The sequence below is a fragment of the Dermochelys coriacea genome, chromosome 23 (genome assembly GCF_009764565.3).
Source record: "Dermochelys coriacea isolate rDerCor1 chromosome 23, rDerCor1.pri.v4, whole genome shotgun sequence".
In the NCBI taxonomy this organism is placed as follows: Eukaryota; Metazoa; Chordata; order Testudines; family Dermochelyidae; genus Dermochelys; species Dermochelys coriacea.
The window spans coordinates 5,282,897-5,306,268 of NC_050090.1; the positions used below are offsets into that span (position 1 = coordinate 5,282,897).

At 64.3% G+C, this 23,372-nt stretch overlaps 1 protein-coding gene across 7 annotated transcripts in view; it reads left to right on the forward strand.

The window, feature by feature from the left end:
• DMPK (DM1 protein kinase) overlaps nucleotides 1–23,372 on the forward strand; it is a 37,652-nt gene that overhangs the window by 4,873 nt on the left and 9,407 nt on the right. For 6 of the 7 annotated variants that reach the window (XM_038381663.2, XM_043501137.1, XM_043501138.1 and 3 more), the window contains exons 2-9: nucleotides 9,872–9,963; nucleotides 11,437–11,520; nucleotides 12,911–13,006; nucleotides 13,854–14,002; nucleotides 18,670–18,763; nucleotides 19,151–19,351; nucleotides 20,128–20,391; nucleotides 22,754–22,839. In XM_038381663.2, the coding sequence (XP_038237591.1) occupies nucleotides 9,872–9,963; nucleotides 11,437–11,520; nucleotides 12,911–13,006; nucleotides 13,854–14,002; nucleotides 18,670–18,763; nucleotides 19,151–19,351; nucleotides 20,128–20,391; nucleotides 22,754–22,839 (1,066 nt within the window). The remainder of the gene's footprint in view (nucleotides 1–9,871; nucleotides 9,964–11,436; nucleotides 11,521–12,910; nucleotides 13,007–13,853; nucleotides 14,003–18,669; nucleotides 18,764–19,150; nucleotides 19,352–20,127; nucleotides 20,392–22,753; nucleotides 22,840–23,372) is intronic. The other variant, XM_038381664.2, reaches the window with a different exon arrangement.

The following is a 23,372-nucleotide window of genomic DNA, read 5'->3' on the forward strand; positions in this document are numbered from 1 at the left end:
ACCGCTGCCCCCCCACCCCCCCTCGCTCTGCGCCGGGAGCTCAGTGCCAGGCTAAACACAGGCCCTGGCTCCACTGCTTACGGGGAGCCAGAAAAGCCCATCTCAGGGGAGTGGGATCCAGCACCCCCCCAGCAGCCTTAATATCGGAGCAATGCCCTGCCTCCTGCCTGGGAGAAGCTTTCCCTTCCCCTGCCCCCCACAGCGCCCCCTGCTGGGAGAGGCCAGGGCTGGAGTAGCCGGGAGCTCCCCCCCACAGCCAGCTCCTGCCCCGCTCCCCACAGAGCCCCCCGCTGGGAGAGGCCGAGGCTGATTTGTCTCCTCTTCTCAGTGACCGGAAGGAATGAGGACGGGCCATGAAGTTTACAAAGCAGCAGTAGGGCTCAGTGGTTACAGCAGGGGGGGACTGGGAGCCAGGACTCCTGGGGTCTAACCCCAGCTCTGGGAGGGGAGTGGGGTCTAATGGCTAGAGCAGGGGGCTGGGAGCCAGGACTCCTGGGTTTTGTCTCAGTGCCAGGAGGGGAGTGTGATCTAACCAGTGCTCTGGTCAGGCCCTGACTAGATCCCTTGCTGTAGACTCAGCTCCCCACCACCCCCTGGTTCTCCGGGCTCTGGTCACCAGGCCTGGGGGCCAGCATGTGGCTACAATAGTCAGTGGCTCCGTCATACCTTGGGGGGCATTGTGGTGTACTAACAGGGGTGGGGAGCAGGAGCTGGGGGAGGTGCTGTGGGACACTAGTGGGGGCGTGGAGTGGGAGGGTACTGTGGGGCACTAGCGGGGGTGGGGAGAGGGGGTGGAGGGGGAGCTGGGGGGCACTGTGGTACACTAGCGGGGGCGTGGAGTGGGGGGTGCTGTGGGGAACTAGTGGGGGTGGGGAGAGGGGTGGAGGGGAAGCTGGGGGGTGCTGGGGGGCACTAGTGGGGGCATGGAGTGGGAGGGTGCTGTGGTGCACTAGCAGGGGCAGGGCACTGGGGGGGTGCTGTGGTGCCCTAGCAGGGCTGGGGAGCAGGGGGGAGCTGTGGGGCACTAGCAGGGGTGTGGAGTGGGGGGTGCTGTGGGGCACTAGTGGGGGTGGGGAGGGGGGAGCTGTGGGGCACTAGCAGGGGCAGGGCGCTGGGGGGGTGCTGTGGGGCACTAGTGGGGGCGTGGAATGGGAGGGTGCTGTGGAGCACTAGCAGGGCTGGGGAGCGGGGGGGGAGCTGTGGGGCACTAGCAGGGCTGGGGAGCGGGGGGGAGCTGTGGGGCACTATTGGGGGTGAGGAGGGGGGTGGAGGGGGAGTGGGGGGTGCTGTGGGGCACTAGCAGGGCTGGGGAGCGGGGGGGAGCTGTAGGGCACTAGTGGGGGTGGGGAGAGGGGGTGGAGGGGGATCTGGGGGGCACTAGTGGGGGCAGGGCATGGGGGGCTGGGGGGGCGTAGCTTGTATATGGAAAGTTTCAGGCATAGGAATTTCCGCCCCGGGCACGAGCCCCGCCTAGGCCCGGCTGGAATCTGAGAATTGCAGCGAGCCCAGATTCCCAACCGGCCGCAGCCCGAAATAGGAGCTGGAGGAAGGGGCGGGGGGGGGGGCAAGGGGGATTCTGTCAGAGCTCCAAGGCCTCCCGCAAAGCTGCCTCCACCCCCACCAAGGGGGGGGGGGTGAAGTGTCCAAAAATAGCCCCACGTCTTCACTAAAGTGTTGCTGGCCACTGCTCTCCTCCCAGCGCCAGGCCTTGGTGGGGGGCAGCCCTCGGCACGCAGGACAGGGCCTCTGCCCCTGCCGGGTCTGTGCAGCGCCTGGCGCGCTGATCCCCGCCAGGGCTCAGGGGTGCAGGTGTGATAGTCATAATTCCTCTTCCTGGCCCTCCCCCTTCATTGCCACCAGCAGGAGAGTGGGGCACAGGGAGGGGCTGTCACAGAGCAGAAAAATAGAACCCAGGAGTCCTGGCTTCCAGCCCCCCCGCTCTAACCACTAGACCCCACTCCCCTGCCAGAGCTGGGGTGAGAACCCAGGAGCCCTGGCTCCCAGCCCCCCTGTTCTAACCACTAGATTTGTTAGGTGTCTCTAAAGCGAGTGGGTCAGACCCAGCGCCCTGCTGGCTCTGCTCCATTTTTCCATGAGGTATTTTTCATCGACTCGCTAGGAAGCTGCGGCCTGTGAAACATTTGGGGCGTGGCAGGGACTGGGGCATTTGGGGCACTGTGGGGGTGGAGGGGCATGCGGGGTGCTGCAGAGGTGGAGGGGCATTTGGGGTGTGGCAAAGATAGGGGTGTGCGGGTTGCTGTGGGGGTGGAGGGGCATTTGGGGTGTGGCAGAGATGGGGCGTGCGGGGTGCTGCAGGGGTGGAGGGGTGTGCAGGGTACTGCAGGGGTGTTTGGGGTGTTGCGAGGGTGGAGGGGTGTTTGGGACGTGGCATGGCAGGGGCATTTGGGGATGGAGGGGCGTGCAGGATGTGGCAGGAGCGTTTGGGGCACCGTGGGGGTGGAGGGGCATGCAGGGTGCTACGGGGTGGAGGGGCTTGGGAGGCATGGCAGGGACAGGGGCATTTGGGGCACTGTGGGGGTAGAGGAGCATGTGGGGTGCTGCGGGGGTGGAGGGGTGTGGGGGGCATGGCAGGGACAGGGGCATTTGGGGCACTGTGGGGGTGGAGGGGCATATGGGGTGCTGCGGAGGTGGAGGGGCATTTGGGGTGTGGCAGAGACAGGGGCATGCAGGGTGCTGCGGGGTGGAGGGGTGTGCAGGGCACAGCAGGGGTGTTTGGGGATTTGGGGCATTCGGGGATGGAGGGGCGTGCAGGGCGTGGCAGGGGTGTTTGGGGCACTGTGGGGGTGGAGGGGCATTTGGGGTGTGGCAGAGACAGGAGTCTGCGGGGTGTTGCGGGAGTGGAGGGGCCTTTGGGGTGTGGCAGGAAGGGGTGATTCGGGGTGCCCAGGGAGGGGGATGCTGCGTTGCCATCAGCCATGAGGGGGATAAGGACCCGGGGGACGCGGAGGGAGGTGGCTGGAGGAGAGGGCGCTTGGTCAGTCAGCCTGAGCTACAAGGGTTTTAGTGGGGCTCTGAGCTCGCTGAGCTCTGATCCGGCCCAGATTCCTGCCCACGTGGGGCAGTGCCCCAGAGGGAGACAGCTCCTGGCTATCCGTCTGCCCCAGGGCCGCCCATCCGCAGAGCTGGCATTGCCTTGTCTCTCCCACGGTGCCAGGCATGGCCAGGGTGCCAGACCTCCCCATTCCACTTCCCCAAACAATGCCCCCTCCCTGCCCGCTGCGGTGTTTACACTTGCTGATATTAATAGACTGTCACGATCTGCCCCCGCCTGCCCGCCCGCTGCCCGGCCAAAGGGGACGGATTTAGCTCTGGATCTCGCCTGGCTGCATCTTCCCCCCTGTCCCCCCCATCCCCAGTTCAGACCTTGGGCTATTTTCAAACTTCTGCGTCCAAAGAATCATCTGGCGGGGAAGGCGGGCGGCCGAGTGCCGGGTTGAGGGCACCTCGGCCCCCTGACCTTGCTTCCTGCATGGCAGGAGGAGGGAACTGGGTCTCAGGAGGTCTAGTGGTCAGAGCATGGGGGAGGGGGGAGTCCGGACTCCTGGGTTCTTGTCCCAGCTGCGGGCAGGGAGCACGGGCAAGTGTTAGCAGCGAGCGATCGTTACCACCCCTAAAGCTTGTTAGGAGTGTGCCGTGCCCCCCGCCCCGGGGTTGAGAGCCTCTGTAAGCTTGGCACCCACCATCCCCTGCCCGTCCAAGCCCAGGCTTGAGGTGATTGAACTAGCAGCAGAGGGGCTCCCACCTTCACTGGGGCTAATGGCCCCCGAAATCCAGCTAGCTACCCCCCGGCCCCAGCACCCTCTGACCATCCCCCACTCAGCCCAGGCTGGCCCCTTTGTTCGCACACATGATGGGAGTAAGGGGTCATGGCCTCTCCCTGCCCAGCTGTGGAGGAAGATGCCCGGGCTGGGGGTCCCGTGCAGGGTTGGGGGAAGATGTTGGTGATATGCCCCCTTCATGCATGGGGCCCTGCCCCTTTGCTGTGGTCTCTTCCCTCCCTCTCTCTATTCCCCCCTCCTCCATTAATCTTCATCCATCACCTATCGGCCTGGCCAAATCTCTCCCCCTGCTCGCTCCAGAGGGGCTGGGGGCCTCCGGTGGTGGGCTGGGACACATCTCCTGTCCTTGCCTTTCAACACTTGACCTGCCAGCGTCTTACTCCATCTGGGGTTAAAGGAGCCGACATGACCCAGGCTGGTTCCTGCCCCCAATTGCTTGCAGAGAGCTGGGGTAGGGGGGGACCCAGACTCCAGTAAGTCACTGGCCTGCACCGCTTGCCTGATGGCCATTCTTCCGTGGTAGTCCTGGTCTGCTCTCATGCGGGAGTTCGTGGTCCCATGCGGGAGTTGGGGCAACACTCCCGTACTCTTCTAGAGGGGATCCGCAGGATGTTTGCGGATGATACTAAACTGGGAGGAGTGGTAGATACGCTGGAGGGGAGGGATAGGATACAGAAGGACCTGGACAAATTGGAAGATTGGGCCAAAAGAAATCTAATGAGGTTCAATAAGGATAAGTGCAGGGTCCTGCACTTAGGATGGAAGAATCCAATGCACCGCTACAGACTAGGGACCGAATGGCTCGGCAGCAGTTCTGCGGAAAAGGACCTAGGGGTGACAGTGGACGAGAAGCTGGATATGAGTCAGCAGTGTGCCCTTGTTGCCAAGAAGGCCAATGGCATTTTGGGATGTATAAGTAGGGGCATAGCGAGCAGATCGAGGGACGTGATCGTTCCCCTCTATTCGACACTGGTGAGGCCTCATCTGGAGTACTGTGTCCAGTTTTGGGCCCCACACTACAAGAAGGATGTGGATAAATTGGAAAGAGTACAGCGAAGGGCAACAAAAATGATTAGGGGTCTAGAGCACATGACTTATGAGGAGAGGCTGAGGGAGCTGGGATTGTTTAGTCTGCAGAAGAGAAGAATGAGGGGGGATTTGATAGCTGCTTTCAACTACCTGAAAGGGGGTTTCAAAGAGGATGGCTCTAGACTGTTCTCAATGGTAGCAGATGACAGAACGAGGAGTAATGGTCTCAAGTTGCAATGGGGGAGGTTTAGATTGGATATTAGGAAAAACTTTTTCACTAAGAGGGTGGTGAAACACTGGAATGCGTTACCTAGGGAGGTGGTAGAATCTCCTTCCTTAGAGGTTTTTAAGGTCAGGCTTGACAAAGCCCTGGCTAGGATGATTTAACTGGGACTTGGTCCTGCTTTGAGCAGGGGGTTGGACTAGATGACCTTCTGGGGTCCCTTCCAACCCTGATATTCTATGATTCTATGATTCTATGATTCTATGAGCCTGCCCAGCCTCGCGCTAAAGGAGCGCCAGCGCCAGCCGGCAGCAGTAGTTGGCCGTTATTCTCTTAGTGAAGCAGCCGCTCGAGGGGAACGTGAGGCTGGCTGCACAGGGGAGTTAGCGCCTCACCCATGTTTAGATGCTGCAGCGACAGGCACCTTGAGAGACTGGCAGAGATGGGGAAGCTTCCAGCAGCTCGGAAGGAAGGGGACCGATCATGGACACAGAGCATTTTATCACGGCTAAATGTCTGGGAACAAAGAATGGGGGCCGTGCTCACATGATGGGGGCTCTCCTGGGAAGCAGTGACTCTGAAAAGATTTGGGGGTCGCGGGGAACGATCACCAGAACACGAACTCCCAGTGCGACGCCGGGGCCAAACAGGCTAACGCACCCACAGGGGTGTCTTGCGGAGGAGCAGAGAGGTGATTTTCCCTCTGGATTGGGCCTGGGTGCGACCACTGCTGCGATCCGGGGTCCAGTTCTGGTGCCCACAATTCAAGGATGCTGATAAATTGCCGAGGGGTCAGGGAAGAGCCAAGAGAATGATCAAAGCATTAGAAAACCTGCCTTACAGTGAGAGACTCAAGGAGCTAATGCCCAAGGCTACGAGTCAGGGGGTGGGAGGTCTGGTCCCAGCTCAGCCTCAGAAGTCCTGGTGATGTTAGGCAAGGGACTTTGTGTGCGTGGTGGCTGCTTGCCTTCCTCTCCAGAAGTGGTGCCCTCCCTGCATACTGACGGAGAGTAACTCACCATCCCCTCTTCAACATGCAGAGAGATCTAACCCCTCTGCTTACAGGCTTTTTTGAGAATAGGAGCCAAAAGCTTGTGCTTCTTAATAATCTTTTCTCACCTTGATTCCCTTTTCCCCACCACCAAAAGGCAGCCACCTCTGGTGTGGGATGCAGCAGCTGTTTAAAGAGCTGCCTGCCGACGATGCAGCACAGAAGTGGAGGGGGCCTAGCTAACACACAGCAGAAGTTTAAGGAGATGATAGATTTTGGCCAGGACTATCGTTATCTTGTTGGAAATGTCCCAGGATCTTTAGGGGTCGGGGGCAGTCAGGGGCTCAGTTTTCCATCCAGAAGATGGTGAGCCCAGCCACACGATGGGCTGTTGGATCAGTGCTGCCGGAGGGAGAGGTTCCACTGCAGTTGGCATCCTTCTGGATGGCTCCCGCCCCGATCACACCCTGCGGCGCTACAGGCGAGACACAATGGGACAACACAGAGGTCGTCCATCCTGGACTGGCTGGGACAGGCCCCAGGGCGGACCTGGGAAGCAGAGATCCAGAGAGCTGGGGTGGCTGGTGTATGCCTTGGTCAGGATCTCCCGGGACCCCCTTGCAGCCCTGCTCTGGGGCAGCAGGGTCGAGGCCTGCAGCAGGTGCAGGCAGACTGACTCCAGTGGTTCAGCTGGGATAAAAGCACCAAGGCTCCCCATCCTCGCGCTTCAGCTGAGAGCTACTCACCGGCAGAGTCAGGAAGGCCACTGCTCCCATGGAATAGCACCACGCAGCCAGGAGGCGAATGCATGTGTGAGACCTTCATATGGCCGCTGCTGGAGGTGGGATACTGGAGTCCATGGAGCCCTGGGTTGATCCGGTGTGGCCGGAGGTGGGATACCGGCTGAGTCGGAGCCCTGGGTTGATCCGGTGTGGTTGGAGGTGGGATACTGGCCGAGACGGAGCCCTGGGTTGATCCGGTGTGGCCGGAGGCGGGATACCGGTCGAGAAGGAGCCCTGGGTTGATCCGGTGTGGCCGGAGGTGGGATACTGGCCAAGACGGAGCCCTGGGTTGATCCGGTGTGGCCGGAGGTGGGATACTGGCTGAGTCGGAGCCCTGGGTTGATCCAATGTGGCCGGAGGTGGGATACCAGCCGAGACGGAGCCCTGGGTTGATCCGGTGTGGCCGGAGGTGGGATACTGGCCGAGACGGAGCCCTGGGTTGATCCGGTGTGGCCGGAGATGGGATACCAGCTGAGATGGAGCCCTGGGTAGATCCGGTGTGGCCGGAGGCAGGATACCGGCCGAGGCAGAGCCCTGGGTTGATCCAGTGTGGCCGGAGGCAGGATACTGGAGCCCCCGGGTTGATCCGGTATGTCTGGAGGCGGGTTACCGGAGTCCATGGAGCCTCAGGTAGATCCGGTGTTATTACTCCCCCAAGTTCAGCACCGTTTCCAGCACTGCGTCCACACTAGGGACAAAGGGCTTTTTGGAACAGGCGGGAAAGTCTCGGCACGGATAAGGGCAACTTGTAATTTTCCCACGCGTTAGCTGCTCCAGGCTCCCCTCCCAGGGTAGGGCTACACTGCCCCGTGAGCCCAGGATTCGAACTCAGGCTCCAAACTAAACCATCTTCTATCTACACACCAACTGTGCTAACCCAGGACTTGGACCTAGCCTCCCACGACCCTACAGGGCAGAGAGTCCAAGCCTGAGTCAAGCCAGGACCCAGGGTTCAAGTCCTGTTGCTCGCAGTGTAGACTCAGGCCCCCCTGGACTTGTGTTCTGGGAGGCCACCAAAAGTATCCCACAATCCCCTGGGCCGACTGACTCTGGACAGTCAAGTTTTTCTACCCTGCACCACAAAGGGCTAGAGCGGCCCCATTTTGGGAGGACGCTAGGAAGTCTGGGATACCGGTGGTGGGGCTCGGGTTTCGGTGGGGCAGTGTAGATGCTGCAGCCCCAGGTTGGGCCTCGGGTTCAACACTTCCTAACAAGAGGTTATCAATGGATGCTGATGCTCAGCCCTAGGGTAACAAACCCAATGACTGCTCACTCCAGTTCCACGAGCCCAGGGCTGCCACTGCAGTGTAGACAGACCCCTTTGTGTTTCCCGCAGCCGGCTAATGTGTGTGAACCAAACTGCCTTGTCCGCACTCGGGTCTTACCAGGTGTTAGCAAACGTGGGGTAAAACCACATGTTGTTCCTGGCTGCAGGATCCCCGGGCCCCTGGTGCTGTCCCTGACCCCGGTGAAAAATGACTGGCGACCACTCCCCCAGCAGGATGCCCGGGGAATGGGGTTGTGGATCGGAAACGCCGGCTAGGGTCTTGGACCAGCAGCTGGTGCACTTTGGGACTGGAGGCTGTCTGCACCGCACCTAGATGGCACCGCAGCCCCTGACGCTGCCCCAGCAGCCCGGATTTCACCCCCGCGCGCACGCAGAGCCCTGGTGGCACATCCAGCTCATGCTGGGATGGACCCGGGCTGTGGCTTTTCCCTGGAGGCAGCCAGCAGGGGACAAGGGACAGGGCTGCTTTCCATCCATGCCAGCCAGGTGAAAACGCCCCTTGCTTGGCTAGGTAGCCAGGTGAAGAAACCCACTTTTTTTTTTTTTTTTTTTTTGCTGTGACTGGTCACATTCTCGGGGTTGCGCTGGCTTCTCTGTCGCACCTCGTGAGCGTTTGGCACAGCTGCTGCACCCCGCCCCAGAGGTGGCTGCATTGTGGTTGAATTTGTCCAGCACGCTTGGGGCTCTGGCAGGGCAGGAGACCCAGAAGAAATGAAAGTACTCGGTACCGGCAAGCTGCAGGCGGGTGTTGAGCAGGCTGGGGCTGACGCTGAGAGAGGCGCGTGAGCTAGACCTTGCCCCCCCAGCACCTGAGCCTGGCCTGCATTCAGGACCAAACAATCAGCCCCCGGAGACTGAGGGGCCTGAGAGGAGAATCTCGAGGGGGACCAGCCCCAGAAGGGGTGTGCATGGATGGGGGATCCCTGTGAGTGCCAGGGCCCCATTCTACCCTCCCCCACATGGCTGGCTGTGGGGGGGATGGAGAGGTGCAGAACCGATGGCTATGGGGGGCGGGTGAGGGGGCTGCACAGGACTGGCTGTGGGGGGGATGGGGAGGTGCAGAACCAAGGACTGGGGGAGCAGGTGAGGGGGGTGCAGAGGGCTGGGTGTGGGGAGGATGGGGAGGTGCAGAACTGATGGCTGTGGGGGGCGGGTGAGGGGGGCACACAGGGCTGGCTGTGGGGGTGGATAGGGAAGTGCAGAACTGATGGCTGTGGGGGGTGGACAAGGGGGGTGCCCAGGGCTGGCTGGTGGGGGGGATGGGGAGGTGCAGGACCGATGGCTGTGGGGGGCAGGTGAGGGGGGCACACAGGGCTGGCTGTGGGGGGATGGGGAAGTGCAGAACCGAGGGCTGTGGAGGGTGGGCGAGGGGGTGCCCAGGGCTGGCGGGGGGGGATGGGGAGGTGCAGAACTGATGGCTGTGGGGGGTGGACAAGGGGGGTGCCCAGGGCTGGCTGGAAGGGGGATGGGGAGGTGCAGGACCGAGGGCTGTTGGGGGCAGGCGAGGGAGGCGCTCAGGGCTGGCTGGAGGGGGGATGGGGAGGTGCAGGACCGAGGGCTGTGGGGGGCAGGCGAGGAGGGTGCACAGGGCTGGCTGGAGGGGGATGGGGAGGTGCAGGACCGAGGGCTGTGGGGGGCGGGCGAGGGGCTTGCATGGGGCCGATGGCTTCCGGGTGCTGAGGAAGGCACAAAAGGTCAACTGCAGTGTGCCCCCCCCCCGCAGCTTTACTAACCCGCCTCCCTCCTGTGCCCCTGCAGCCGAGCCAGTGACCGCCCGGATCAAGGAACTGCAGCTGCAGCGAGACGACTTTGAGATCCTGAAGGTGATCGGGCGCGGCGCATTCAGCGAGGTGAGAAGGGGCCGCGTGCCGGGAAGCCGGGCCAGCAGCTGGCAGGGCCGCAGGGCGGCCGGCATGCCAGGCAGCCGGGTAACGCCTCATCGGGGTCGCACGGGGATCCCAGCCCTGGCCTTGTGCATGGGGGACAGGGGGCGCAGCTGCCAGGTGTCCGGCTGAGTCAACACAGCCCAGGCCCCGGGCCCCCCTGCTGCCAGCCCCCAGCGGGGTGCCGTGGGCTGCCCCAGGGAGCCGCAGGAGAGCCGGTGCTGTCCATTCGCTGGCGATCCCAAAGGATCCAGACAAAATGGGTTTGTGTCGAGCCGAAAAGGCAAATTTGTTTTTTTTGTTTTGGTGACTTGCAAAGTTAACCCCCCCCCCCTTCTGGGCCAAAGAAAATGTTTTGTTTTGTTTGGAGCTTTTTTGACGTTTAAAATCTGAAATGAAAGAAAAGGACAGTTGGGAATGTAAAGTCGCTTCCAAGGGAACTGCTTGGTTTTGGAAACGGTGGAATGAAACTTTTTGATTTCCTCCCCCCTGGCCTCCCTGCCACTTGAAATGCATGGTGTGTCCTGGGGTTGCCCAATCTGCATTTTTCACAGAAAAACCGGTTCGGGGTGGAAAAGTTTGTCCAGCTCTAACTGTCAGTAGCACACAAAAGGAAGGACTAATTCACTCAACGCACAGTCAACCTGTGGAACTCACTGCTGGGGGATGCTGTGACAGTCAGAAGTACAAGTGGCTTCAGAAAAGAATGAGAGGATAGGCTCATCAATTCTCCAAGATGGTCAGGGACGCAGCCCCATGCTCCGGGTGTCCCTAAGCCTCTGACTGCTGGGTGCTGGGACTGGATGACAGGAGATGGATCAGTTGGTAATTGCCCTGTTCTGGTCATTCCCTGGCATCTGGCAGTGGCCACTTCAGGGTCAGGATACTGGGCTAGCTGGCCCATTGGCCTGCCCCAGTCTGGCCACTCTTATGTTCTCTCTAGCCTGCTCAATGCAGGGAGGAAGGTCTCCTAGCCACAGCGTCAGGGCCTGTCCTTCCCACTAAGGATATGGGTTCAATCCCCAGATGTGTTGGGTTGGAGAGGGACCAAGTGCTGCAGAACCAGCGGTGTCAAGCCTCTGCCCTACAGCTTGGGCAGTGTGGAGTGGTCAGTGCCACTCTGGCGGATTGGTAAGGGGGACTCACCAGTGACCCACTTCATAACCTTCCCCCTGGGGCTGGCAGGTTCTGCCCTGCTCGCTCCCTGCCCCCAGGGAGGTGGTACTGCAGCGCCCTATCCCTGCTTCCCACACCCCACTGCACCCCAGCCCTGGATTCCTGGAGGGGCCGTTATTCCGGCCCTGTGACCATCCCAGGCTGTGGATGCTGGTGCTGGGATGGGCACTGTTCCCGCTGGGAGCTGCACGGAGACAGCGAGTCTGCCCCCTCCTGCTGGGGTGTCTCTGTGCCAGCCAGGGGCCATGTCCCTCCCCCCGACAGGTGGCGGTGGTGAAGATGAAGAGGACATCACAGGTGTACGCCATGAAGATCATGAACAAGTGGGACATGCTGAAGCGGGGCGAGGTGAGTCGGAGGCGTGAGTCACGTGGGGGAGCTGGGGGGCGCTGGGTGCCAGGGGCTGATCCCAAACGGGCCTTGGGCTTCCCTAAAGGTTCAGATGCCCCCTTTCCAGTGCCTCTCCTGGGTGCCCATCCGTGGCCACCCTGGGCTGGAACGTTACCACTGCCCCCACCTGCCCCCCCATGGCATGGCTCAGCCACCCACCCCCATTCCTGCCCCCATGATGGCATGGCCCAGTTGTCATCCCCCACCCATGGCATGCCATATTGCTAATTCCTTCTGGACAGTGTCTTCATCTGTCTGCCCCCAAGCAATAACCCCCACCCGCACTACGTCCCAGATCCTCTGCCCTCCCCCCCTCCGGGGCCTGCCCTGTGTCTGGGCCTGCAGGGTAAGAGCCCCTGAACTGCCCCATCTGCTCTGCTCTGCCCCCTCCGGCATTGCCCCTGTATCCCAGCAGCCTGACCAGGGCAATCTCCAGCAGGAGCAGAGAGGGGACTTTACTCTGTGTTTGGCCCTGGTGCGATCGCTGCTGGGATCCTGGGGCCAGTTCTGGGGCCCACAGCTCGAGAAAGACGCTGATAAATTGCAGAGGGCTCGGAGAAGAGCCACGAGAAGGATCGAAGGGTTAGGAAACCTGCCTTGCAGCGAGAGACACCAGGAGCTCAATGTATTTAGCTTAACAAAGAGACGGTTAAGGGGGGACTTTATTTCTGTCCATCGGAGCCGATGTGGGGAACGAATATTGAACCCTGGCTCTCCAGCCTAGCAGAGGCAGGTCTCACACGATCAGGGGGCTGGGAGTTGAAGGGAGAGAAATTCACGCTGGAAATACGGGATCAATTTTTAAGAGGGAGAGTCATTAACCCTGGGAACAGCTTCCCGAGGGGTGTGGTGGCTTCTCCAGCATTGGCCACATTTGAGTCAAGGCTGGGGGTGTTTGTAAACAACCTGCCCTGGGAATTATGTGGGGGGGGGCAGGTCTGTGGCTTGGAGTATCCAGGGGGTCAGATGAGATGGGGTCACAATGGTCCCTTCTGGCCTCGGGCTCTTCAGGCCAGACTCTCTGAGTCCTGCCCCATCAGAGCCCTGTATCCGCACCTAATCTACCCACCCCCCTGGCCCAAGCCTCTCTCTGCGCACTCCTCCCCATGGCATTGCCCCATCTCTTCAACCACCCTCCCCCCTGCCCGTGGCAGGGCCCTGGGCCCATCTCCCCATCTCCGTTACCTCTGTCCAGCTGCCCCTAGCCGCACTGTGGGGTCCTAAGGAGCTGGGGGCCCTGTTGTGGGGCCCAGATCCTCGCCCAGCCTGGCTGGCCCCTCTCACCCCCTGTCCCCCGGGCCCAGGTGGCCTCCCCAAGCCAGGCTCAGCATCTCTCCCATGGGGGCAGGTGTCCTGTTTCCGTGAGGAGCGGGACGTGCTGGTGAACGGAGACAAGCGCTGGATCACCCAGCTGCACTTCGCCTTCCAGGACGAGAACTATCTGGTGAGCAGCCGGTGCTGGGCATTGCGGGTGGGGGGCATGGGGCACACGGGGGACCAGGGCACACACAGGAGGTGCAGGGGGCACACCTGGGGGAGGGCAGGGCACTTCTGCCAGCACTTCCTACCCTGCCCTCTTCACAGACCATTTGCCTAGGGATGGGCCACTCCAAACCCTATAGATCAGACAGTCTGGGGTCTCCGTAGGGACCACACTGGGGAACAGCCACTCGAGACCATATAGAAACCTCGCCTGTGATCTCTATGGGGGGTACACATAGGGAAAGGGCCGTTCTGGACCCTATAGCCTGAGATTTTGATAGGGGACACACACTGGGGGCTAGCCACTCTGGGCCCTATAGACCCTATAGCCTGGCATGTCTATAGGGGACAGAGTGGAGACCCCATGTCCTGACATGGGATGTTATGAATGAGACATCTCCTGGACCTCCTGCTACAAGCTCTGAGATTAGAGCACCCTGAGGGGGCCGGGGTAGGGAGGCTGGGAACCAGGACTCCTGGGTTCTATCCCCAGCTGAGGGAGGCTGTGAGGTCTAGTGGTTAGAGCAGGGGGGGCTGGGAGCCAGGACTCCTGGGTTCTATCCCCAGCTCAGAGAGGGCTGTGGGGTCTAGTGGTTAGAACGGGGGGGGGGGAGGGCTGGGAACCAGGACTCCTGGGTTTTATCCCCAGCTCTGGGAGGGGCGGGGGTCTAGTGTAGCTAACATACCAAGGGCTGGAGCCCCCCACACTGCCAGCACAGTCTCTCCCCTGCTGCTCTGCCCCCCGTGGTGGGCTGCCCTCAAAGGTGGCCTGTCGGGGGCGCTGTCACGCCTCGTCTCCGCTCCCGCAGTACCTGGTGATGGAGTACTACGTGGGGGGTGACCTCCTGACGCTGCTGAGCAAATTCGGGGACCGCATCCCCCTGGACATGGCCCGCTTTTACCTGGCCGAGATGGTGATGGCCATCGACTCCATCCACCGCCTGGGCTACGTGCACAGGTAGGGCACCCCCGGGGGGCAGGGTGGGGCACTGCAAGCAGAGGGGGCAGCCTGCGCTGGGGGGAGGGTAGCAGAGCGCGGCCCCTGGGATCTCAGCTGGGGACGACCCGCGGTGAGATCCAGGGATCCAGCCAGCGGCCGAGCACCTAGAGCCTCAGGCAGACAAAGTCCTGGCCCCCTTCTCCAGCCAGACACCCCCTGCCTCCCCCACCCCCCCCTTCACCACCCAGACACCCCCTGCCTCGCCCACGCCCCTTCTCCAGCCAGACACCCCCCCCTTCCCCAGCCCCCTTCTCCAGCCAGACACCCCCTGCCTCCCCCGGCCCCCTTCACCAGCCAGACACCCCCTGCCCCCCTTCTCCAGCCAGACACCCCCTGCCTTCCCCATCCCCCCTTCTCCAGCCAGACACACCCTGCCTCCCCCACACCCCCTTCTCCAGCCAGACACCCCCTCTTCCCCAGCCCCCTTCTCCAGCCAGACACCCCCTGCCTCCCCCTGCCCCCTTTCTCCAGCCAGACACCCCCCCTTCCCCAGCCCCCTTCTCCAGCCAGACACCCCCTGCCTCCCTGGCCTCCCTTTCTCAAGCCAGACACCCCCTGCAGCCCCTGGCCCCCCTTTGCCAATCAGACACCCCTGTCTCCCCCGGCCCCTTTTCTCCAGCCAGACACCCCCTGCCTCTCCATACCCCCTTCTCCAGCCAGATACCCCCTGGCCCTTACCCTGGGGGGCTGCTAATTGTCAGGACAGAGCATCAGATCAGCCCTTTGCTCCCCAACCTGCAGCCCCCGGGGCTGGAGCACGTGGGAGCTCTCTCGTTCCCCCGTGGGGTGCACAGGGCCCCGGCCAGCCAGGCAGCGTCCCAAGGTACCAAACGAGGTCGGATTTCTTGGCTTTCGCAACAACCCCTGTCCCCCCCCCCCCCAAGCCCGTGATGCTGGCTCTGCCCCAGCCATAAACACCGTCCTAGATTCAGAATCATCTCGGCCGGGCCCGGCTCCAAATCACATGAGCCACCGAGGCCTGGAAAGGTTCAGGGCCCAGGGAGAGGGCCCAGGAAGGCCCCCGAGCAGGGGGGGAGGGTGAGAATTGGGGGAGAAGCGCCTGAGAGATGGGAAGGGGACGGAGAGCTCCCGGCTAGCACGATGGATGGGCAGACGGACGGGGTGGACGGACAGACAGACAGGCAGGCAGATCCTAGGCCGGCGCCTGGAGATGGCCCGGGAGGGGGACCCGGGGCCTGGGTTTGGGGAGATCCTGCGTTAGCGCTGGTTGAAGGGGAGCGTCTGGGCCCCTGGCTTCCTGCAGGGACCTTGGCACATGGGCCTGGCCTGGGAGGGGAAACCTCCAGGCAGAACCCGCAGGGAGAGAGGCAGAGTGAGGTGGGGCTCTCGCCAGCCTGGCACTAGGGGGCGCTGTGCTGCGGGGAGCGGGGTGAAGCCACGGGGGGGCGCTCTCCCCTCGGTCAGTGGTGCCCCAGCCTGGCACTAGGGGGCGCTGTGCTGCGGGGAGCGGGGTGAAGCCACGGGGGGGCGCTCTCCCCTAGGTCAGTGATGCCCCAGCCTGGCACTAGGAGGCGCTGTGCTTCGGGGAGCGGGGAGAAGCCACGGGGGGGCGCTCTCCCCTAGGTCAGTGATGCCCCAGCCTGGCACTAGGAGGTGCTGTGCTGCGGGGAGCGGGGTGAAGCCACGGGGGGGCGCTCTCCCCTAGGTCAGTGATGCCCCAGCCTGGCACTAGGAGGTGCTGTGCTGCGGGGAGCGGGGTGAAGCCACGGGGGGGCGCTCTCCCTTCGGTCAGTGGTGCCCCAGCCTGGCACTAGGGGGCGCTGTGCTGCGGGGAGCGGGGTGAAGCCACGGGGGGGGCGCTCTCCCCTAGGTCAGTGATGCCCCAGCCTGGCACTAGGGGGCGCTGTGCTGCGGGGAGCGGGGTGAAGCCACAGGGGGGGCGCTCTGCCTTCGGTCAGTGGTGTCCCAGCCTGGCATTAGGGGGCGCCGTGCTGCGGGGAGCGGGGTGAAGCCACGGGGGGGCGCTCTCCCTTCGGTCAGTGGTGCCCCAGCCTGGCACTAGGGGGCGCTGTGCTTCGGGGAGCGGGGTGAAGGCACGGGGGGGCGCTCTCCCCTCAGTCAGTGGTGCCCCAGCCTGGCACTAGGGGGCACCGTGCTGCGGGGAGCGGGGTGAAGCCACAGGGGGGGCGCTCTGCCTTCGGTCAGTGGTGTCCCAGCCTGGCATTAGGGGGCGCCGTGCTGCGGGGAGCGGGGTGAAGCCACGGGGGGGTGCTCTTCCTTCGGTCAGTGGTGCCCCAGCCTGGCACTAGGGGGCGCTGTGCTGCGGGAAGCAGGGTGAAACCACGGGGGGGCGCTCTCCCCTAGGTCAGTGATGCCCCAGCCTGGCACTAGGGGGCGCTGTGCTTCGGGGAGCGGGGTGAAGGCACGGGGGGGCGCTCTCCCCTCAGTCAGTGGTGCCCCAGCCTGGCACTAGGGGGCACCGTGCTGCGGGGAGCGGGGTGAAGCCACAGGGGGGGCGCTCTGCCTTCGGTCAGTGGTGTCCCAGCCTGGCATTAGGGGGCGCCGTGCTGCGGGGAGCGGGGTGAAGCCACGGGGGGGCGCTCTCCCTTCGGTCAGTGGTGCCCCAGCCTGGCACTAGGGGGCGCTGTGCTTCGGGGAGCGGGGTGAAGCCACGGGGGGGCGCTCTCCCCTCAGTCAGTGGTGCCCCAGCCTGGCACTAGGGGGCACCGTGCTGCGGGGAGCGGGGTGAAGCCACAGGGGGGGGCGCTCTGCCTTCGGTCAGTGGTGTCCCAGCCTGGCATTAGGGGGCGCCGTGCTGCGGGGAGCGGGGTGAAGCCCCGGGGGGGCGCTCTCCCTTCGGTCAGTGGTGCCCCAGCCTGGCACTAGGGGGCGCTGTGCTGCGGGGAGCGGGGTGAAGGCACGGGGGGGCGCTCTCCCCTCAGTCAGTGGTGCCCCAGCCTGGCACTAGGGGGCACCGTGCTGCGGGGAGCGGGGTGAAGCCACAGGGGGGGGCGCTCTGCCTTCGGTCAGTGGTGTCCCAGCCTGGCATTAGGGGGCGCCGTGCTGCGGGGAGCGGGGTGAAGCCACGGGGGGGCGCTCTCCCTTCGGTCAGTGGTGCCCCAGCCTGGCACTAGGGGGCGCTGTGCTTCGGGGAGCGGGGTGAAGGCACGGGGGGGCGCTCTCCCCTCAGTCAGTGGTGCCCCAGCCTGGCACTAGGGGGCGCTGTGCTGCGGGGAGCGGGGTGAAGCCACAGGGGGGGCGCTCTGCCTTCGGTCAGTGGTGTCCCAGCCTGGCATTAGGGGGCGCCGTGCTGCGGGGAGCGGGGTGAAGCCACGGGGGGGCGCTCTCCCTTCGGTCAGTGGTGCCCCAGCCTGGCACTAGGGGGCGCTGTGCTTCGGGGAGCGGGGTGAAGGCACGGGGGGGCGCTCTCCCCTCAGTCAGTGGTGCCCCAGCCTGGCACTAGGGGGCACCGTGCTGCGGGGAGCGGGGTGAAGCCACAGGGGGGGGGCGCTCTGCCTTCGGTCAGTGGTGTCCCAGCCTGGCATTAGGGGGCGCCGTGCTGCGGGGAGCGGGGTGAAGCCACGGGGGGGCGCTCTCCCTTCGGTCAGTGGTGCCCCAGCCTGGCACTAGGGGGCGCTGTGCTTCGGGGAGCGGGGTGAAGGCACGGGGGGGCGCTCTCCCCTCAGTCAGTGGTGCCCCAGCCTGGCACTAGGGGGCACCGTGCTGCGGGGAGCGGGGTGAAGCCACAGGGGGGGCGCTCTGCCTTCGGTCAGTGGTGTCCCAGCCTGGCATTAGGGGGCGCCGTGCTGCGGGGAGCGGGGTGAAACCACGGGGGGGCGCTCTCCCCTAGGTCAGTGATGCCCCAGCCTGGCACTAGGGGGCGCTGTGCTTCGGGGAGCGGGGTGAAGGCACGGGGGGGCGCTCTCCCCTCAGTCAGTGGTGCCCCAGCCTGGCACTAGGGGGCACCGTGCTGCGGGGAGCGGGGTGAAGCCACAGGGGGGGTGCTCTGCCTTCGGTCAGTGGTGTCCCAGCCTGGCATTAGGGGGCGCCGTGCTGCGGGGAGCGGGGTGAAGCCACGGGGGGGTGCTCTCCCTTCGGTCAGTGGTGCCCCAGCCTGGCACTAGGGGGCGCTGTGCTGCGGGAAGCGGGGTGAAGCCACGGGGGGCGCTCTCCCCTCGGTCAGTGGTGCCCCAGCCTGGCACTAGGGGGCGCTGTGCTGCGGGGAGCAGGGTGACGCCACGGGGGGGCGCTCTCCCCTAGGTCAGTGATGCCCCAGCCTGGCACTAGGGGGTGCTGTGCTGCGGGGAGCGGGGTGAAGCCACGGGGGGGCGCTCTCCCCTCGGTCAGTGGTGCCCCAGCCTGTCACCAGGGGGCGCCGTCCTGCTGAACGTGCCATCGGGAGTATTCACAAGCCCGGGGTCCTGTTGGCAGGAGCTGGAACATTTTCCCGGCGTCCCGGCTTTGTGGCAGCCTGGGCCCCCAGTGGCTTCTCGCGGGGGGTGGGCATGGTCCTCCACTTCCTGTCTCAAACTGCTGTGCAGTCCCAAAGTTGCCAGGGCTCAGGGCTGGGGGAAGCGAACGTCACCTGGGAGCGAGGGGGAGACTCCCTAACTCCCCCTGCAACACTCTCTTTCTGTCTGTGCCCCCCCCCACCCTCCCTCCAGAGACATCAAACCCGACAACATCCTGCTCGACCGCTGCGGGCACATCCGCCTGGGGGACTTCGGCTCCTGCCTCAAGCTCCGGGAGGACGGCACGGTGAGTGCAGTGCCCCCCCACCCCCAAGCTGGCCGCGTCGGGCAACAGCGCAGGGGCAAACGACACAGCTTCCAGCCGGAGATATGCCGACTGGCAAACCCCTCTCTGCCACGGCTGGGGTGGGGGGACTCCCTGTCCTCGCTCCCTGCTTCTAGTTTGCTCTGCCTCACCCTGCCATGCTCCCGGACTGAGCAGCTAGGACACAGCTGATCCAGGAGTCTGGGTGAGTCAGCAGAAGCCGCTCTGCCTCTCTATGCAGGGAGCACACGGTGTGCGGTGGGCAAAGGGACCCTGCCATGCCATGGGCCTTGTGGCACCGAAAACAAGAGGAGGGTCCAAAATGGTGCCCCCACCTGCTGAATCCTCTCTTCCTCCCCCTCCTGGCAGATCTGCTCGTCGGTGGCAGTGGGGACGCCCGATTACCTGTCCCCCGAGATCCTGCAGGCCGTGGAGGACGGGAGCCACTCGTACGGCACTGAGTGCGACTGGTGGTCCCTGGGCGTCTTCGCCTACGAGATGTTCTTCGGGCACACGCCCTTCTTCGCCGACTCCATCGTTGAGACCTACGGCAAGATCATCCACTTCAAGGTGGGGGGGGCAGTGGGGTGGGGAGGCAGCACCAGCACCTGGAACCCTAGGAGTCCCCACCCACTACCAGGCATCCCCTCGCCTCCCCACAGAACCCTGCCCCCCATCTCTACCCCACTGCCCTGCCGCCCATCTCTGCCCCAGTGTCCTGCCCCCCATCTCCACCCTAGTGCCCTGCCCCCCATCTCTACCCTAGCACCCTGCCCCCATCTCTGCCCCAGTGCTCTGCCCATCTCTGCCCCAGTGCCCTGCCCCCATCTCCAACCCAGCGCTCTGCCCTTCTCTGCCCCCATCTCTACCCCACTGCCCTGCCGCCCATCTCTGCCCCAGTGCCCTGCCCCCCATCTCCACCTGAGTGCCCTGCCCCCATCTCCAACCCAGCGCTCTGCCCATCTCTGCCCCCATCTCTACCCCACTGCCCTGCCGCCCATCTCTGCCCCAGTGTCCTGCCCCCCATCTCCACCCTAGTGCCCTGCCCCCCATCTCTACCCTAGCGCCCTGCCTCCATCTCTGCCCCAGTGCCCTGCCCCCATCTCCACCCCAGCCCTGATCCCATCTCTATCCCAGTGCCCTGCCCCGCATCTCTGCCCCAGCCCTGCCCCAGCACCCTGCCCCCCATCTCCACCCCCAGTGCTCTGCCCCTCATCAATGCCCAGTGCCTTGCACCCCCATTTCTCCCCATCTCCACCTGCCCACCCTGTCCCCCATCTCCATGCCCAGCATCCCCTGTGTGCCCCCACCCCACGCCTCTGAGCTCCCTGCCTCCTGCCTTTCAGGAGCACTTTCGCTTCCCGCTCTCTGCGCCAGACGTGCCAGACGACGCCCGGGCCCTGATCCAAGGGCTGCTCTGCCCCCGGGAGACGCGGCTGGGCCGGAACGGGGTGCGGGATTTCCGGGAGCACCCCTTCTTCGCAGGCGTGGACTGGGAGGGGCTGCGGGCGTTCACCCCGCCCTTCGCCCCCGAGTTTGCCAACGCCACCGACACCTCCAACTTCGATGTGGTGGACGACTGCCTGACGGACATGGTGAGCGGGGGCGGGGTACGTGACCTTTCATTTCTCAGCCCCCCCCAATCCGCGCCCCGCATGGCTGCCCCCCTCCCCCGCTGCATCCCGCTCTCACCTTGGGCTGCCCCCACTGTCACTCGGGGGCTGGCTCCACACGCCCCCTGGCCGGGCCACCCGGCGACACTCTGGGCGTGCAATGGTGGGACGTGCCCGCGGGCCTGGTGCAGCGCCCTCAGCCTGGCATCGCCACGTGCGACATCTCTGGCCAGCTCAGGCCCCCTGGCACTGCAGAATGGCCCTAAAGTGGCGGGAAGCACCCCCTGAATATCCCCACCACTGGCTAGCATGGAGCTGGCGTAAGGGTCCTGCTCCCAGCCCCTGGGTTGTGGCCAGGACGCCCTGCACTGTGGCTATTCCCTGCCCCCCAGGCCCATAGGGGGCAGATCCGGGTGTAGCTGGGGCGCCCTGCACTGTGGCTATTCCCTGCCCCCCCCAGGGCCCATAGAGGACGGATGGGAGGTTGGGGGTGGCACAGACAGGGCAGAGCATGGGTTAGAGCTGCAGTAGCTGAGGCCAGGGACTGGGGGCAGCTGCCACTATAAACTGAGCCCCCCATTCCCGCCTGCCCACAGGGAGGGATGACGTGTGTCACGGAGTCCCCGGGGGATGCTCTGGGACTGCTCCCCACGAAGCCAGGCAGGACTCTGGGGGGAGTCTCCTTTGTGGGAGCAGCCTGTCTGCAGGACACACAGCTCACCCGGCTTCCCCCTTCCTGGGTCTGACCTCGGAGCATCCAGCATCCTCTGCCCCTCCGTGCGCTTCCCACAGCGAGTCCGCTCAGGTGGGGTCCTAGGGGGGCCAGAGGGTCCTGCCCCCCAACTCCGCAGTCAAACGTGACTCTCAGCCAGTCAGTAAAACAGAAGGTTTATTAGACGACAGGAACATGGTCTGACACAGAGCTTGTAGGTGCAGAGAACAGGACCCCTCAGCCGGGTCCATTTTGGGGGGTAGTGAGCTAGACAACCCTATCTGCACTTCACTCCATGTCCCCAGCCAGCCCCAAACTGAACCCCCCCACCCCCACCCCACCTGGGCTTTGTCCCTTTCCCGGGCCAGGAGGGCACCTGATTCCTTTGTTCTCCAACCCTTTAGCTCTCACCTTGCAGGGGGGAAGGGCCCAGGACATCAGTTGCCAGCAAACAGGGTGTTGGCCCTTCTCTGTGTCCAGACCCCTGCACACACCTGCCCTCTAGGGCTCTGCAAGGATCATACACCCTTAACACAGCACCTAGAGACTTAAGAACTGCATAGGGGAAACTGAGGCACCCCCACACTATTCAGAGGAAACATTAAGAACAGACCTGTTCCATCACAACCTGCCCCGGCTTGTGTGTCGTTTGTGGCTGTGCCAAGCGGGTGGGAAAGTCGCCAGCCATGTCCTGGAGCCGGCGCTGACCCCGGTGTGGGGCGGGGGCAGGGGCAGGGCTCCCAGGGCGGTTCGTTTTCTCCTTGGTGCTGAGGGGCTGAGTGCCAGAGGACCGGGCCCAGGAGACCCTGGGTGCCCCCTGGGAAGGGGGGGTCCCCTGCCCTGCTGCAGGCTGAGATCTGCCCTCGCCGCCTGCCCCGGGGGGGCAAAATAACATGAACTCCCAGACCCTCCCATCCCTTTCCCAACTGAGCCAGCATAGAGTTTCCCTATCTGCCCACCAGCCCCCCAGCTACCGCCCGCCAGCCCCCCTACCCCCAGCCCCCACCTACTGCCTCTCATCCACCCCGTGACCCCGAGCCCCCACCTACTGCCCCCACCTATTGTCCTCATCCACCTCTGGCCCCTAGCCCCCACCTACTACCCCCATCCACCCTGTACCCCCCAGCCCCACCTACTGCCTCCATCCACCCCCTGCCCCCACCTACTGCCCCCACCTACCACCCTCCAGCCCCCCTGTCCGCCAGCCCTCACCTACCCCCCATCCACCCCTGCCCACCAGCCCCCACCTACTGCCCCCCATCCACCCCTGCCCCCCCAGTCACCACTTATCACCCCCATCGTCCCCCCAGCCCACCAGGCCCCCATCCACCACCCCTCCCACCTCCCACTCGCCCCTCCCACCTACCTCCCGCCAGCCCCCCAGTCATCCCCTGCCCGCCCCTCAAACCTATACTCCCACCCACCTCTTGCATGTCCACATGGAGCCGTGAATCACCTGCACACGTGTCTGGCTTTTGCTTGCATGGCTAACGCAACTGGCCCAGCGCCGGCAGAGAGCATGGAAGGCAGGGCCATGTCGGCCAACAGAGTTTGGAGCTGTGGGGGGGCACATGGGGCAGGCCTGGCGGGGGTGGGTGTGGAGCCACGGCCCCCCCAGTTCAGGGCCCCCCTTGGTGTCGCCCCCAGGAGACACTGTCAGACGTGCTGGAGAGCTCCCCGCTGGGCGTGCACCTGCCCTTCGTGGGCTTCTCCTACACCAGCACCAGCCTCAAGTAAGGGGGTGCTTGGGGTACGGGAGAGGGCGACATGGGGCCTGGGGATGTGACGGGGCCTCCCCCCAGGACTGAGGCCTGGTGGTGGGGGGAGCCATGGTGGGGACTGGGGGTGAGCAGAGCATAGGTTTGCTTGTCAGGGTGTGGGGGTGCAGGAAACCCTGATAGGGTTGGGGTGGGGCGCAGGAGTCTGGGTCGGGGGGTGTGGGAGCCTGTGGCTGGCCTGGCAGGACTGGGTAGGCATGGGGGGGAGGGGCCACCTGTGGGGTGCACGTGGGGTTGGGGGCTGTGGGTGAACCTGGCAGGGCTGGGGGAAGTTGGGAGGCATGGGGGAGGGGAATGGAGCTGCCCTTTCAGGGCTGGGGGTACTGGGGTGCTGGCCGTGGGGGGGACGCATTGGGTTTGGGGGCTGGGGCCGGCTCTGGCAGAGCTGCGAGGAGGGGGGGCCAGCTGTAGGGGGGGCGAAGTAGGGTTGGGGCCGGCTCTGGCAGAGCTGCGAGGAGGGGGGGGGCCAGCTGAAGGAGGGCGAAGTA